The 16,681-nt window shown below is 44.5% G+C and overlaps 2 protein-coding genes across 5 annotated transcripts in view; one reads left to right on the forward strand and one right to left on the reverse strand.

The window, feature by feature from the left end:
- Positions 1-16,681, forward strand: part of Rbcn-3A (rabconnectin-3 alpha) — a 120,705-nt gene that overhangs the window by 65,452 nt on the left and 38,572 nt on the right. For all 4 annotated transcript variants that reach the window (XM_075896518.1, XM_075896512.1, XM_075896499.1 and 1 more), the window contains exons 31-37: positions 6,468-6,527; positions 7,243-7,517; positions 8,959-9,056; positions 9,356-9,521; positions 11,501-11,867; positions 13,145-13,568; positions 13,911-14,137. In XM_075896518.1, the coding sequence (XP_075752633.1) occupies positions 6,468-6,527; positions 7,243-7,517; positions 8,959-9,056; positions 9,356-9,521; positions 11,501-11,867; positions 13,145-13,568; positions 13,911-14,137 (1,617 nt within the window). The remainder of the gene's footprint in view (positions 1-6,467; positions 6,528-7,242; positions 7,518-8,958; positions 9,057-9,355; positions 9,522-11,500; positions 11,868-13,144; positions 13,569-13,910; positions 14,138-16,681) is intronic.
- LOC142771363 (uncharacterized) lies at positions 2,600-4,175 on the reverse strand. The gene has a single exon (XM_075872837.1). The coding sequence runs from the start codon at positions 4,025-4,027 to the stop codon at positions 2,600-2,602; it is 1,428 nt and encodes a 475-aa protein (XP_075728952.1). The 5' UTR covers positions 4,028-4,175.

The following is a 16,681-nucleotide window of genomic DNA, read 5'->3' on the forward strand; positions in this document are numbered from 1 at the left end:
CCAAGGTATCTATAAGAGGGGACGGGATCGAGTACGACGCTGTTAAGGAAATAATTTGGACATGCGGTAGTATTACGTGATATGCGCATAGACTTGCACTTCGAAACATTTAATTCCATTTGCCATAATTTACACCAGTTAAGCACGTTAGTCAAATCTGTTTGGAGGGTAGTGATGTTATTATTATTAGATATTTGGCGATAAATTACACAATCATCCGCGAATAGGCGCATTGTTGAAGAAATATTGTTAGGCAAGTCGTTTATGTAAATTAGGAACAGCAATAGCCCAAGGACAGACCCCTGTGGCACTCCGGAGGGAACTGGTGTAGTAGACGAGTCGAAATTATTAGCCGATACGTATTGGGAGCGGTTAGTAAGAAAGCTACGGATCCAAGCGAGCACATATGAATCAATGTTTAATAGGCTTAGTTTATGTAGTAGTAGGGAGTGTGTTACTTTATCAAAGGCTTTGCTGAAATCTAGAAAGATGCAGTCAGTTATTGTTCCAGAGTCAAGGGATATGTGTAAGTCATTAGTAAAAAGTAGAAGCTGTGTTTCACACGAATATTGTTTTCGGAAGCCGTGCTGAGCAGGTGTAAAGAAATCATTGTCTTGAAGAAACTTGATAAGGTGAGAGTAAATGACATTCATTTTCTAAAATTTTACATGGTACTGATGTGAGAGAGATGGGACGAAAGTTACCGGGATCGTGGGTTGTTCCGGACTTATGTAAAGGTACCACCCTATTAATTAACCAGTCGTTAGGAAGCACTGCCGTAAGAAGAGACTGTGTGAATATTCGTTCAAGGATTAGAGAAGAATACTCTGCTGTGTTTTTCAAGAATTTTGTGGTGATACCATCGCAGCCGCATGAAGATGAAATCTTTAGTTTATTGATGATGGACCATATTCCTTCCGAGCTAATAACAATGATGTCCATTGAGGGAAAATTAAACGGCTTTGCAGGAAGTATGTCATTACTACTGGATGGTTCAGAGAAAGTTTCAGCAAAAGTATGGTTAAGTAAATATGCACACTGATGATCCGGAATTACATTACCTTGGGATATTAAAGACAGGTTGTTATGCTTGTTACCTCGTACAATGTTCCAAAATTGTTTGGGATTTTTTTGTAGCACTGATGGTAAGGTTCTGTTAAAAAAGGTAAATTTAGCTACTTTTAGTTCACCTAAGTAGGTAGCAGCTGCAAATTTGTAAGCTAGCCATCGAGCCGAAGACTGGGATGTTCTCGCAGCTCTAAACAGTCTTTTCTTGCGGTTAGAGAGTCTATTTAAGTGTCGGTTGTACCAGGGAGAATTAGTATTGCAGTACACCTTTTTTACCGGAATATATCTATTTGTTAGTTCCAAAATTTTACTTCTAAATAGGTTCTAGTTAACTTCTGCAGTGCATTCAAAACTTGCAGGGAAAAAAGTATCTAAGAAAGAGCATAATTTAGTATTTATGGTGTTAAAGTCAGCTCTGTTATAATCTCTGATCATTTTAAAACAGTTGGATGAGCGCAAATGTGGAAACGATAGAGAAAAATGAATTATGTCGTGATCACTTAACACAGGCAGCAGTGTTATCGGGGACACAAGATCTCGAGATGACGTCAACACGAGATCTAGAAGTGATGATGTAGTCGAGGTGACACGTGTGGGATGCTGAACTAATTGTGATAGCCCAAAGTCATTGCAAATCGAAAGAAATTCGGTAGATTCAGATGACGTTGCCATAGAGCACTGGTAAGTGTCTGACCACTGAATGGCCGGGAAGTTAAAATCGCCTAAAAGAATAATAGTCGCACCTGGGAAACGAACAGTAATCTGGTTTAAGCAGTCATGAAAAGAATCGCAAAAGTTCGATGGGCTGGATGGGGGTCGGTAACAAACTGCAATTATTAGGTTTTTAAAGCCAGTACGAATACAACACGATACCGATTCTAAGTCGGTGAGAACAGGAACAAGGAAACATTCAATGTCATCTTTAATCGCAAGTAGAACACCACCACCTCGTCGCTCATATCTGTCACAGCGAAAGACCTTGTAACGTTGTTCACATTTTAATAATTCGGCATCAGAGACTGTATTCGACAACCACGTTTCAGTTAGAGCGACAATACCAGCGTCACAATCATTCATCAGGGCACACAAGTCATCACTTTTTGACAAAAAGCTACGTATGTTAGTACTTATTACGGAGAGAGCACCGCCCCCTGCATGACCCTAACTTAGATCACTTTGCAACATACGGCCAGACCGGAGTCGACGCGGGGAGGCAGCATGACTATTTGCGGTTCTGTGTGTGATATTACTGATTTTTTCGTCGTTATTTACAGCGTCGCTAATACTTGCGCCATCTCCTACGTTATTACTAGCCGGGGAACTTTTTGTTGTGGATGGACCGATGACGTACACTGCTTTAGTGGTTTTATCATAGCCGTAGCATTTTCCGTTGGCGAAATGTTTCGTGTGTTGAAGATTGAACGGAACATGCAGTCCTTTGCCATATTCGTACAGAGCCTTTCTCGTATCATGCGTAGTTGCACAAAAGTCCTCACTCATAGAAACATTGCAGCCTTTTAGTAAGAAGCGTTTAATCAAAAACGGTTTCTTTTGTTTTGTAGGCCGAAAATTTTACGATAAGAAGGCGGTTCCAGCCACTAGAGAATTTGCCAATTCTATGCGCACGGGCTATACTATCGGACGATGTCGTCAGCTGAAGCTTGCTAGCGAAAAGTTTAAGAACTTTCTTTTCAGATTGTTCGGCAGTCTCTGAAGCGACATCTTCAATCTGAAAGAACACAACGTTGTCCCTTCGGGAGCGGTCCTCGAGATTGTCAAGACGGGTTCGAAGCGAGTTCGTTTCAGTTTCCACGCGCTCCACTGCAGCACGTGTCGCATTAAGGTCTTCCCTCACGCTGTCGAAACAAGCTAACTGGCTTTCCACAGAACCCAGACGCTTGCCAATGTCGGCGATTTGGCTCATAGCTGCTTTCTGTTGCTCTTTTAACTCGGATATGTCATTGGACATGGCTGTTTTGGATGCCTCTATTCTAATAGACCGCGCGGACAAGTCCTTCAGCATTTTGGCAATATCTGCCAGAGAATTATCGCCAGGACCAGGATTTTGCTCCACATCCCCACACATAAGCAAGAAAAGGGCACTGAATGATTCAAGCAATGCTTCTGGGCATGGAAGCACCTCAAGAAAGCGATCATCAGATTTGAAACGGGAATGAGGAAGTTGACTAAGGTAACTAACCTGCGAAAAAACGAAGAACCACGGTATGAGCATTGTTCTCTCGGCGCCTCCATGCCCACTGGTGAAGACTAGCGCGCGTCCTGGGTTTGTAGGCCGCGGTGGCGCCACTGTTGCAACTGTCGATGTCGATCCGGGATAGCTCGCAACGAAGCTTGCTTGAGCAGGAAGCGTAGCACGAATATGTGGTTCGAGCGGCGTCGGTGTGTGCGTGGATATATGCGATAGGCACATGCCGGTATCGTTGGCGGCGAAACGCATGGCACGAGGGCTGTCAAGGGAGACACTCATGCTGCTATCACCCATAAATACATCGGGCTGGAAGCTGTCAGCACAGGCGCCAATAATCTCTTGGTGGTTGTTGACGATCCAGTTACTGGAGCTGAGCTTGAGCACCACGAACGCCCTGATCAGTTCGCCGGTTGTCTTGCTCTTGTAGGCCGCCCTGGCGTCGTTGAAGCTCAGGTCAAGCGGGTCCCGCTGCGGCGGCAACTCGGCGCTGCTGCTCTCTGAGGTGGCCCGATCGAGTGCGGCCGGCGATGCGCTGGACTTGAGCCGCCGACCGTTTGCCGTGGACGATGCGGCGCGGAGCACATGACAGCAGCGCACGAAACTACATCGTGGCGGTATCGTCCTGCCGTGCAACTCAGAGAAAAGCCGGAGGGCAGCAATCAGCCCTCGACGATCACCACCTGCTCCGATGGGCGAGAACGCAACAAGCGAGACTACCCCTGGCTCGGAAGACAAAAATAATCTGGTCATCTAGGTTACTCGCGAACGCTCGCCAGAGTGAGGGAGGTGTACTACTGGCTCGGACTTTCGGCAAGCGTGAAGCAGTACGTTAAAAGCTGTCGTGAATGCCAGCGTCGAAAGTCGCCACCAAGCAAGCCAGCTGGATTACTTCAGCCAATTGATCCACCCCACAAGCCATTTGACTAAGTCGGCATGGACATTCTCGGCCCTTTTCCTTTATCGTCAGACGGCAACAAATGGGTCATTGTTGCAACTGACTATTTGACCCGCTATGCTGAGACACAGGTGATACCACGAGCCACGGCTTCTGAGGTAGCACAGTTCTTCATGTGCCACATTGTTCTGCGCCACGGTGCTCCATCTACAGTGATAACTGACAGAGGAACAGCGTTCACTGCACAGCTTATGGATGAAGTTTTTCGGCTAAGTAACACTAAACATCGAATGACGACTGCTTACCATCCACAGAGCAACGGCTTAACCGAGCGACTAAATAAGACAGTCACAAACATGATCTCCATGTACATCGACGTCCAACACAAAACTTGGGATCGCATTTTGCCTTATGTGACGTTCGCTTATAACACCGCCATTCAAGAAACAACCCGATTTACACCGTTTCGCCTTCTTTACGGCCGCGAAGTTCAGACGATGCTGGATGCGATGCTTCCTTGTGAAGGCGCCGATCAATTAACAACTGACGCAGAAGAATTTGCAGAGCATGCCGAGGAAACTCGCCAGCTTGCCCGGCTACACATTGGTCAGCAGCAACAGGTCGATGCACGACGTTACAATATGCGTCACAATGATGTATCTTATAGTCCGGGAGACCAAGTTTGGGTTTGGACCCCTGTTCCACGCCGTGCCCTCTCCGAAAAGTTGCTCAGCAGATACTTCGGTCCGTATAAAGTATTACGCCGCGTGAGCGACGTAAACTACGAAGTAGTTCTGGACGCCACGTCGTCACGATGGGTACAACGAAAACAACCAACCTCTGACGCCACGTCGTCACGATGGGTACAACGAAAACAACCAACCTCTGACATAGTTCACGTGGTGCGCATGAAGCCTTATTTTGTGCGTTCCTAAAAGACCACTTTTTCTGTGTTATTTTTTATTTGTGCTCCGACAATTGCCTCATCATTGGTGAACTTATCGCATCTAACATTTGATTATTGGTGCCCTTTTTCATTGTTTAAGCTACATTGTTTTGTTTTTTTCAATAACTTTACAGCATCGGGATGATGCTCTTTCTTTTTTTTTTGTTGAGGAGGAATATTGCCACCTACTTCGAGTAGTGGGTCGTATGCCAAGGTGAAGGCTCACACCATAGAGAAGAAAGAAGTGCGCAAGGGGCCCCGCTCTGGCAAACAAGCCCAACCGACGTGCTTGGTTAGAGCCCTGTTGCTCAGACGTCAATAAACCTTGTCGACACCCCCTGGAGTGACATGACAATATAAACAATAGCAGACGCCGTCGAAATCTGTGACATCATGCCGTTTCATGTGGGAATTTCAAGGCGGCTGCGCCACTTACACTTTTGTCTTCATGCATTTCTCGTTTAGCAAGCGTCTCCTAACAGCAAGGGTGGTGCTATCAGTATTGTGAAATTTTAATTTACTTCAGTGACAAATAGTTACCTAATTGAGTTAAGTGACAAATATTTAAAGGGACACCATAGGCAAAGGACAATTTCTGTCAGAGTGAAAGCTCGATGTAATGCAACGTCTAAAACTGCAATATTATTAACAGCAGTGCCTTGACGTGATGACGTGAAAATGTCTGCCTACAATTAATGGCTAGTAATCAAACTAGCTGCAATAAAAAAAAAAGAACTTTCCGTGCATCAGGAGATGTAATAAAATGCTGCTTGCCAGTTTCTGTTTGATTTATATAAAAAAGAAATGCCTGGTGTTACTATAGGTAATGGTTCGAGTGGTTCCTCCCCCTAAAAGACAGCTACGGGGCTCACTTTGCTCTTCTTTTCATTTATAATCACTTCCCCCCCCCCCCCCCCCCGAGTGGTTCAACAGCTCAGTTTTTGGCTAATCAAGCAAGCAGAATCATGGCCTCCGAAATTGCAGAAAATTGTGCAATGGCCGTTGTTGCTACTGTAGCTCCTGCTACTGTCGCTCTGCTGCTTTTGGTGTCGATGGCCGCGTAGTAAAAGCAGGCAACGTCTGGCATGAAAGCTGATGTGTAAGAGTCCGCTTCTATGCACGGGGTGATTTTATTTTAAAATAAGCACTTCCTTGGCACAAAACTAGCACTACGAGGTTTCTGGACGGCTATTTCAACAATCAGTGTCAACTTAATATTTAACTTAAGTATACTTATAAGTGACAAATACTGTAGTTTTTCTCCTTGGTGTCATTCTAAAACTTTGATTCTGGTTTTTATTTTTTTCAAATAAGAGTGATATAATAACCCATGCATATTTACCTTTCAGCTGCCCCCAAGGATAATGTCAGCCGGCAGAACTATGAAATGACTATCCAGGCCACTCCAGGTGAGTTGGTATTTCCCTCACTTTTGTGTGTGTGTGTGTGTGTGTGTGTGTGTGTGTGTGCGTGTGCACGTGTGTGTGTGCGTGCGTGTGTGTGTGTGTGTGTGTGTGTGCGTGTGTGTGTGTGTGTGTGTGTGTGTGTGTGTGTGTGTGTGTTCAGTCTTGTAAGGGTGGCACTTTTAGTACTTTAGTTTATGTAGCTGATTTACTGCAACATTGCCCCTTCATCTAGTGGACATTGCTCCAAGTTTTCCAGCTAAGTGGGCAGCATTGCACTGAATTTACAAAGAAAACATATTCTTTGCATCTACAAAGGAATAAGAGTTTTAGTTAACCGCTCAAATTTTTTTATTGGCTTAGTCACCTCTATGCGACTCGACGACTTGGCTCGATGCCATGATGTGTAGCATATGGAGGTTTCATTGCCTGTTGTCATTGTATGGCATGTATGTTCGCACCATGTGATGCTTGCTAATGAAGAGATATGAAGAGACATCCGTTTCCATGGTCATTTGTGGCATGCACTAACACCTTTTAAGCTAAATATAGTAACCCAACACTATACTGTGTAAGAGGATGGCCGCCACTGTGGCTCATGGTTCGAGAATCACACACGCAGTGCAAAATACTATGTGAGGCTCTTAATATGTGGATGCAAGTAATAACGAAAGTTGAGTCTCTTCATCTACCTTGCTCTTCTTACTTGTCACTTGTGCAGACTCCCTGGACGACTGTGGGCTTCGGTACTTCCTGGCGGTGCGTCACCACACGTACTTGTTGCGGTGCCTGCCATTGGCACAGCGGGCGCAACTGCAACGCCACGGTCTGGGGCCTCACAACTTGGTCTGGGCTTTCCACTCGGAGACTCAAGAGGAGCTCGCGCAACTCATTCCAGCCCTGCAGAAGCCTACCCTACGTTGGTCTGAGCTTAGGGAACTCGGCATTGGCTGGTGGGTCCGTTCCAACCAGCTGCTAAGACGTATCATTGAGAAGGTAAGGGGGCTTGCTGCGCTAGCACAGTTGGTGTTACTGGCGTGTACCTGTAAACCAGGGGTTCTCAGCCATGGATGTGTCGGGGACCCCTTGTGGACTGGTGGAAGTGATGTTTGACTTCTTGCAGCAGAGGTTGAGAGGGGCGGGAGATGTACGTAAATTACCACAACAGAAGCGTGAAGCAGGTGCCTTTTATTGCTACCAAAAAAATCAAACAAACGTGCCACATCACTTCATTTTGGACAGTTCTTCAATACGTGGCACAGTCGCACTTAAACAAAGTTGTATACATATAAAAAAAATTGAAAAATGTTAAAAAATGTTGTTGAGGGTTTCGCAGATCATAAAAACAGCTTCGCAGACTCCTATGATCCGCAGACCCCATTTAAGAACCACTGCTGTAAACGTTCGTAATGGCAAAGATGGCTTCTTGGCGCTACACGTAAGCACGTGTGGGTGCACTCCGCACTTCGAAAGAACTACAAAAAGAGCACAAGCGTATATATAATTCATGAGGCTGCTCAGATGGCATTTGAAAGGAGCACATGCGTAAGCAAATCGTCAGTTGCCCTGTCAGAAAGAGTGCTCTGTTTTTTGGGGGGCGCGAGGGACAGCATAGCAGGCTTAGTGATTGTTGATGTTATTTTGCATTGTAACTTCTGTCATCTTTTTTGACTGTTTTTTGCTGTTCACTTGGGTGTGTATAACAGCCTTCCAGTCAATAAAATTTTAGTTGGAAGTCGGTGCTTGTCCCATGTTTTTTCTGTCCGCCGTGTGTTATTTTCACGCTGTTAACCTTAAGTATGCACAACGAACTAGCCCAGTCAGCCACTTTATGTTTTCACGGGCCCACCCCCAAACAATGTATTCACTTCTAATGAACTCCCCTGGCCTCAAAAGCGAGAGAAAGCCCTCGCATGGTGATCTACCCTCTCTGATGACGCAGGAAATACACGCACAGAAACATGGCTCGAGTAAATGACTGATGTATTTCCGAAAAGGCTCTCTACAGTTCAAACTCTGTTTTACTTCAACAAACCTGTTGTCTCCATGGAATTTGAATTAATTAGATTACATTGTGATTATTTCGTATGTATCTTGTGTATGCTAAAATGTTCATTTGCTAGAGAAAGTTTTATAGCCAAGCGCAAGGCCAGGCATCATTGATGAGCTCAATTCTTGCCACAGTGATTGTAAATTCAAAGACAGGGGAACCAAATGCAAGAACACTGCAGTATACACAGGTTCTCACTGAAGAAACCACAACTGATTCAAATCTATTGAAAGTTTTCTACTACAGTGCCTGAAGGCCTAGACATTTCTGTTAAATGCTAAACCCCATCAATAAATGACTGTTTATTAACTTTTTTTTTTAATCATGACTTGGCTGCTACGGTGCTTGTAGCAGGCTGGCATTGTGCATTGTTACTCTTTATTTCAGTTGGCCAAAAGTTCCTTCACGGATAAGCAAAACCCCTTGGATGCTGCTCTTTACTATATGGCAATGAAAAAGAAAACAATCCTGGCTGGACTGTTCAGGTATGTGACACAGATGTACTGTAAAATGCCGAGCAAGTGCCCCCACCCGAGCAAGCACGCCTCTCCTTTTTTCGGGAGATCTGAAACAAGTGCGAAACAAGCGTTAATGACTGTTCCGGGAGTGAGCCAGCGCCCTCCCCCCAAATCTCGTCAGATTATTCTTAACATTGGTGGGGACGCTTGCTCGGCTTTTTTCGCTAGTTATATCCATGTTCTTGGCTCCTTATACTAAGCAAAAGTTCTATTGTCCTGGTGCCTGTTACACATCGTGTATTTTCTGACGCATTGTGTCGCTGCAGGACTGTGAACGACAAGCGGATGTCTGACTTTTTCCAAAATGACTTCTCTCAAGACCGTTGGAGAAAAGCGGCACTCAAGAATGCTTACGTGTTGCTTGGAAAACAGCAGTTTGAGTATGCTGCAGCCTTCTTCCTCCTGGCCAATGCTGTGAAGGATGCTGTGCAGGTAAACTGATATCTTGATTCCATAGGAAGAAGTTGTTTTTTAATGGCCCAAGCTACTCTTTGTCGAGGTTGTCATGTTCAGTGTTGTGGTTTTGTGTTAGCCTCGTATTGTGGCGAGAGTGAGCTCGGTAGGACGGGGAGCGCTGCGTGTGCTGCGAGAGGGCGAGAGGTGAGGTCCAGTTGTACATGTTGGGGACGTGCCCTGTCAACAAAGGCTCTGTGGACGCCGCCACAATCTTTCCTGAGCTGTGTCTTGGGTGCGTGACCCCTCCAACCCTAAAAGAAAAGTGCACTGCCTAGGTTGTGATGTCAACTTTTGTTCACCCGTGCAACATTCCTGAAAGCAGGTGGTTTGTCAGTCCTTTAAAAATATCTATACAGACACATGTTTGTGTCATTGGTTTCAAAAGCTTGAACTCCTTGGCAATTTTCAGAGAAGTTTCTGACATCACTGCCCCAGAAAAAGTGCTATTTTAAAAAAGTGTGACAAACTTTTAATCACCAACATGCATAGTCTTTACATTAGCTGTGATAAATTACTTACATTTGCAATAAAAACTACCATGTACAACTCTCTTGCACAGACGAATGGCAGGTGTGCAGCAGTTCGGGCGGCATGTTCTTAAAGGGGCCCTTCAACACTTTCTGATCATAGTCAGAAAAGGTGCAAGCACATAATCCAAGAACATGCAAGCCAATTGTTATAGCATAGCGTGGTGCCTGGAATTTACCAATAAATTCTCAAAGGCAGCTAAAAATCTCTTTTCTCTTGACAAATGACGCTACAAACTCAAAAATCATTCGTCACACCCATTGTATTAGCCTTTGGCTGATTTCAGCATGGCGACCTTAGCTGTTACAGGGGCCGCCACGGAAGGCATGACTTACACGCGCAATCGTGCTGAAAAGCTTCATATTCGAAAAAAAAAAAAAAAAAAGGGAAGAGAGAAAAAGTACTCATGGTTGCAAGGCATGCGTGATGTATTTTTTTTACCCATGCCATTCCTCCCTGCTTAGCTTCCAGCACTTTCATGGGGACGAGAGAAGTGAAAATGCATTTGCAGTGTGTGAAAAATCTTTGTAACTGCGCTTTACTGGATGAATTCTAAAAATTTTTGTGGCGGTGAATATTGAGGCCTTAAAGGGACACTAAAGTCAAACTACTAAGTCGACTTTGATTGTTGAAATGGCGGTCCAGAAACCTTGTAGTATTACTTTTGTGTCTAGCAAGGGCCTATTTTGAAATAAAATCACGTTTTAGTGCTCCACATCGGGTCAGCGCTCTTCAAATTACCCACCTCAAGAAGTGGACCGACCCGACCGTCTCACGTCACTGTTGCTGTGCACAACGTTGCCCGGCTTTACTGCGCTAGTAGCAGCAGTACGAAAGCAGCGGGAGCCACAGCAGCAACAACCGCCATTGATCAATTTCCCGCCATTGGCTTCGAGATTGCAGACACTTTTGTTTCAATTGAGTTGCGCTAGATGGCACCACCTTTCCAGTGTAATCACGCAAAAATTGAGTTTTTGAATCACTCGCACCATTCCGCATAGTAACGTCCGGCGGTTCTTTTTCCCGTGAATCAAACAGAAACAAACAAGCAGTATTTTATTGCGTCTCTTAATGCTCGGAAGGTTCTTTATTTAGTGCAGTTGGGTCGATTACTAGTGAACAATTATAGGCGGCCCGTATGATGTCATCGAGATAATTTTGAAAGTGCCCTACTGCGGCGCTTGTGTTGTCTTGCATTTACCTTAATTTCTCGGTAAGTGGAGCACTGTTGTTGATAATATTGTCGTTTTAGATGTTGCCATATATAGATCTTTCACTCTGACGGAAATTGTTATTTGACTTTAGTGTTCCTTTAATAAGTTCCTTTAGTGAATTTATTCCATGGCTACTTGAAAAAGTGTTGTAGAGGTCCCTTGAGGTGATAACCAACTATATTCAGGTACTTACTTAGCACTGCTGATTGACAGGTGTGCCTGAGCAAGCTTGAGGACTTGCAGCTGGCCATGGTGGTGGTACGCTTGTACGAAGGCGACCTCGATTCAGTTCCCGAGCACCTACGACGGCTGCTCAACGCCGAGGTGTTGGGCCAGCCTGAGGGCGCCGAAGGCACGTCTCTGGAACTGGCCAATCCGGATCCATTCCTGCGCTCCATGGCACTGTGGCTGCTGCAGCATTATGAGGAATCACTCACCACCCTGCTTCAGACACGTGTGGGGCAGGAGCATCACACGATACACCAGGAAACGCAGCAGCTGTCTAGCAGTGCAGCTATGCAGGCTGAAGATGCCAACGACAAAGGTTCCATCACGAGTCTTACGACAGCTGATGACACGGGTGAGACCATGCTCGGCACAGCAAGCTTATGGTGGCTTTAGCTGTGTTTTCATTCTGTGCAATACCAATGATGTAATGTATTGGTTTTTTGCAATTTCTTCTTGGAGATACTGCAAGAATAGGTTTTTGAATGATAGCCTGGTGCTGGTGTGTCTTTTTATGCCAAGCAATGCCCGCACTGAAGTAATGGCACAAAATGACTTGTTTTGTGTGCAGTGAAGAGGCAATGAAAAACTTAGGGTTCATTATTTGTAGTATTTAACTCTAATGTAGAAATTTACATGAATTGGGAGGAATTACAGTGGATAAAAAGTCAACTTGCCATTGGTGGGTACCAAACACACAGTCTCCAAAATGCAAATAGTGGGTTCAGTTTCTCATCTTGGCAATGGTGCAAGACTCATGCGATCATCCAAGATGGGCTTTTACTGCAGTGGTTTTTATCATGATTGAACAGTTTGTGGCTGAATAACATTTGAATCAGTGAGAGTGTGATGCTACTATACAATGGATATGTTTACAGGAAACAAAGGACAAGTTTGTGTTATTTTTTTCGCACAAGTCGTTTCTGGAGCAGAAGGGTATTTACTCAAAACTTAATACAAGTAATTCAAGAGTGAAAGCATTGTGCAAGGTTTGGTGCCAAGTCATCTTGGAAGCAGCTGTTAAGGAGTTTAGTATTCAGTATAAACTGCTCACTTGAATAACTTCATAGTGTAGAGATGCTGTCGTCTTCTGTAAAATGGTTTTCGCCTCAAGGCACCCGGGCACCATACTGAGCTTGTATGCCGCCGAGCAAGAGTTGGCGCCATGCTCCCGAGACGGGGCCAGTGGCACTGCCTGGCGTGAGCGAGGTTATGTTGGGCTAATCGTTTGAGGTTCAGTACGGCCTTGGACAACTGATTTTGGGGGGTTCGTGGGTGCAATACCGCGGCTCGTTCCCGCTCACTCCTGGGTTGAATCGATTGGCAGCAATGCTGCATACGTGGTACATTGCGTGCTTTATGTTGTGTGTGTGCACTATTGGCATTATATTCAGTTATTGGTAATGTTTACATTAGTCATTTATGAGATTCGACTGGCATGCTCGGCGTTGTTCACCATTATATGAAAGCTGATAATAAACATCCACATGTTTATTACACTATGCAGCGCACTTTCCTCATGTGTTCCAAGAGCGGGTTATCTTTACACTTCACAGCGGCAGGACTGGGATAAGCTGAGCTTTTCCTAAGTAAGAACATGATCAAAGAACAACGCTGTATTGGCTCATGCAGCTGACCCAGGGGTGTTCAACTTCTACCTCTACCTGCGCACACACCCACTGGTGGTGCGACGCAACCTGGCCAAGTCCATGAGCATGCGCCGCAAGCATGGCCGTGCGGTGCTGCTTTCAGGCTTCAAGCCCGGCAGCACAGTGACCAAGACGCTAACACCAGGAGGGGCGACCAGCAGCGACACTATAACGCCGCTGGAGCGACGACTGTTTTTCACAACAAGCCACGCACACTTCCGTGCGGGTTGCCCACCACTTGCTCTAGAGGTGCTGTCGCGACTTCCCAACTGCATTCTTGACGGCAGTAGTAACGCCACAATCGAAGAAGGCTCTCCTGCCAAGAAAAAAGACTCTAATGCTGGAACTCCATCAGGCACCATCATCAACGGGCCAGTAAAACAGAGAGCTGAAGACTTTGACTGGAGGTAAGAAGCCTGTGTGACATTACAGGGTGAGGTTATCAGAGTGCATAAATGTTTTATACCGCATAATATCTTATTAAATGTTTATTTTATGATGCAAGATACCGTAAAACCCTGCTTAAATGTAATGTGGGTGAAAAACTGGGCTCAGATTGCAGCGGGCAGTGTTTTAACAAAACAAGCCACAAATTGGCAAACTCACTGCACATGGTTGCAGTGCAAGGATGATGCCAGGCGGGAAGGCGTAGGGGTTGGCGTGGAGGGGCAGCAGGAACAGCAATGAGTGTACATCTAATGTGTTTATCAGCAGAGGAGTTAATTTCCCTAAAACATCTTTGTCACCAGTCAGCCTGTGGCAAAGGCCCCACAGAAGGCAGAGGACTTTGACTGGAGCCAGCCCCTAAGCACAACTACAGCTGCCACGGAGAAAGCAGATGCATTTGACTGGAGCCAGCCTCTCAGCACGGATAAACCCAAGCACAAGGCAGACAGCATTGACTGGGATCAACTCCTGGCCAGCACTGACGCTCCTAATGTTGAGGACACCAAAGGCTCGAGGCAGTTTGAAGAAGGCAAGTAAAGAGTACTGCATTGCAGCTTGCAGCTGCTGTGCATGGGTTTCTTGGGAAGGTTACTGCAGAGGGAACTCCGTCACTTTCAAGAAATGCTATTTTTCTACTTGTCTAAAGACCATAAGAGTTCTGTGCATATGCATGGTTGTTGAGAGAAGTAGTATTTACTATGTTTTGTTTTGTTAAAAAATGCCAGTTCCACTAGAGGGGCGAAGCAATGATTGTGATGGCAACAAATTGTAATGCTATTTTATCAAGTAAGACTAACAGCTATATCATTTAGCATCCGACCTGACAACTCGACAAAATGCTGGCGCAAGGAAACACTGCTGCTGTAATGAGCATGGCAGCCTTCGTCTTGTTACTTCAATGCAAACCGAGTGGTGAGAACACAGCCCTCTAAAGGCAGGGGTCATTTGCCGATTCCTGTCAAGATCGAGTGCGTGAGGCTGTGCCTGGCCACTCGAAGTGCGCACTTTCTGCTGGAGACGGGCAGCCCTTTCCTACTTTCTACGACACCACCACAACTTTTGACATGAAAAAAAAAAAAAAAAAGCCTAGCGCGTTTGCTGTCTGCTTGAGCCATGATCGTCTGCCCTCATATGCCTTTACTAGCACGCAGAATATTAAACATGCCTGCCGGTGTTTCCACCTTTATATACAACCTCATGGCGACAAACAAAGCTAGAATACGCCCAGTGCGTCTATATAATTGCCATCACAATCATCACCCTGACTACGTCCACTGCAGGACAAAGGCCTCACCCATGTTCCGCCAGTCAACTTGGTCCTGTCCTTACTGCTGCCACCTTATATCTGCAAACTTCCTAATCTCATCTGCCCACATATATTTCTGTCTCCCCCTAACCTGCTTGCATTCTCTGGGAATCGAGTCAGTTGCCCTTAATGACCAGCGGTTATCCTGCATTCGTGCTACATGACCGGCCCATGCACATTTCCTTTTCTTGATTCCATCACAACAAAACAATCTTTTGCAATGCCACTTGACCATTAAAGAGAGATGCGGTTCGAAAAAAATTTCCATTAATCTGTAGCCTAGGGCAATGAAATTTTTGCTGTGTATTTAGGCTTTTATGCCGGTTTCACATATGTAAAGTTTTATAGTAAGTTGCACAGTTTTCGTTTTGTGCCATGACAATTTGTAAAGCATAGTTTATTTTGGACAAATTTTTAATGCCACTAAAACTTTATTGTTCTGAGTCATTAGTGGCTCAGATTGCTACCTATTAACTATATAATAGAAATAACTATCAAGGAAGTGCATATAAAACATTTTGATGGTCAAGAAAAATTGTAATGTGAGAATTCTCAGAGTCCTCAGCCCATACTAGTAACCTACTTTAGGTTTGTAATAATTATACAGGTAGTATCAAATTTTAAAGGAGATACTTGTACCCTTCACATGTTAAGGAATATGTACGCAAAATTTCATCCTGATCGGGCTATCAAAAGTACCAGAGACATTATGTTTAAACTCAAAAAGTTGCCCAAAGATAGATGAGAAAAATGCATTTTAAAGGTATCTCATCTATGCAGGAAAATCTATGAAAGCTCATCTATGCAGGAAATATATGTCGTTTTAGATGATTTCTGCCACCATGAAAGCTTGGCAATGACGGTTTTTTTGAGCGAGTGGTGTTAGTGAACTCCTCCTGCAAAATGCAATGGCAAGCAGCCAGGTGACAATTTCCTGGTGACTCTAGACAATGAGCACTTCTTTTAGTTTTTTAGTAGCCATATTGTGCTCTTTCAAAGCATTTTCAACTCCCATCTCTCCCTTAATTAAACCCAGGAGACATAAGCTTGAGCAAATACATGTAATACCCATCATACTTCTATTGGTTGAACTGCTGTGCTTGCAGTACTCAGAATATAAGTGTTGAAAGTACTTATAGCTGCACTTTCACACTGCAAGGTTAACTGCACATATTGTCGTTACTTCAGTTCATTCATTTTCAAGTTTAAAAGCATGTTATGCAAGCTTATACTCATTAAATGTAGTAACATTTAAAATGTTATGTATTTTGTCTAGTACAACTTGTACTCAGCTGCTATCCAAATTTTGCTACTAGTACTCGTAATTGCTTTCAGTTAACTTCAAACCTAAACAGTGACAATCCTGCATGCCTAGTTCTATTTTTAACAATATTGTGCAAGTTGGGTCATGACAGGTGCTCATTTTCCTTAATAATATGCAATATATAGTACTGTCTGAATTATTTGATTTTAAATTGTTCAAACAAGTCACTATTCGCTTCCAACCTCATACTTTCTATTATCCCATCCTCAGTATTTAGTACTTAATTCAAGAATATAGAGTAAAACCTCGTTAATTCGAACTCGGTTATTTCGAAATTCCGCTTAATTCGAAGGATTTCCGCGGTCCTGTATTTTTCAATGTAAGTTTGAGTGTATAATTTGAAGAGGCGGCTGGCACCAGTCCGGTCAATTCGAAAACTTTGGGTGCCATGTGCCAGTTCCTAATCCCGATTTTGCCGCGAATCCGCGGAACGACAGCTATTA

This window comes from Rhipicephalus microplus, chromosome 1, assembly GCF_043290135.1.
Source record: "Rhipicephalus microplus isolate Deutch F79 chromosome 1, USDA_Rmic, whole genome shotgun sequence".
Lineage (NCBI taxonomy): Eukaryota > Metazoa > Arthropoda > Arachnida > Ixodida > Ixodidae > Rhipicephalus > Rhipicephalus microplus.

Excerpts from the sequence above, each read along its gene's own strand:
- LOC142771363 (XM_075872837.1), bottom strand. The coding sequence starts at position 4,027 with ATGACCAGATTATTTTTGTCTTCCGAGCCAGGGGTAGTCTCGCTTGTT.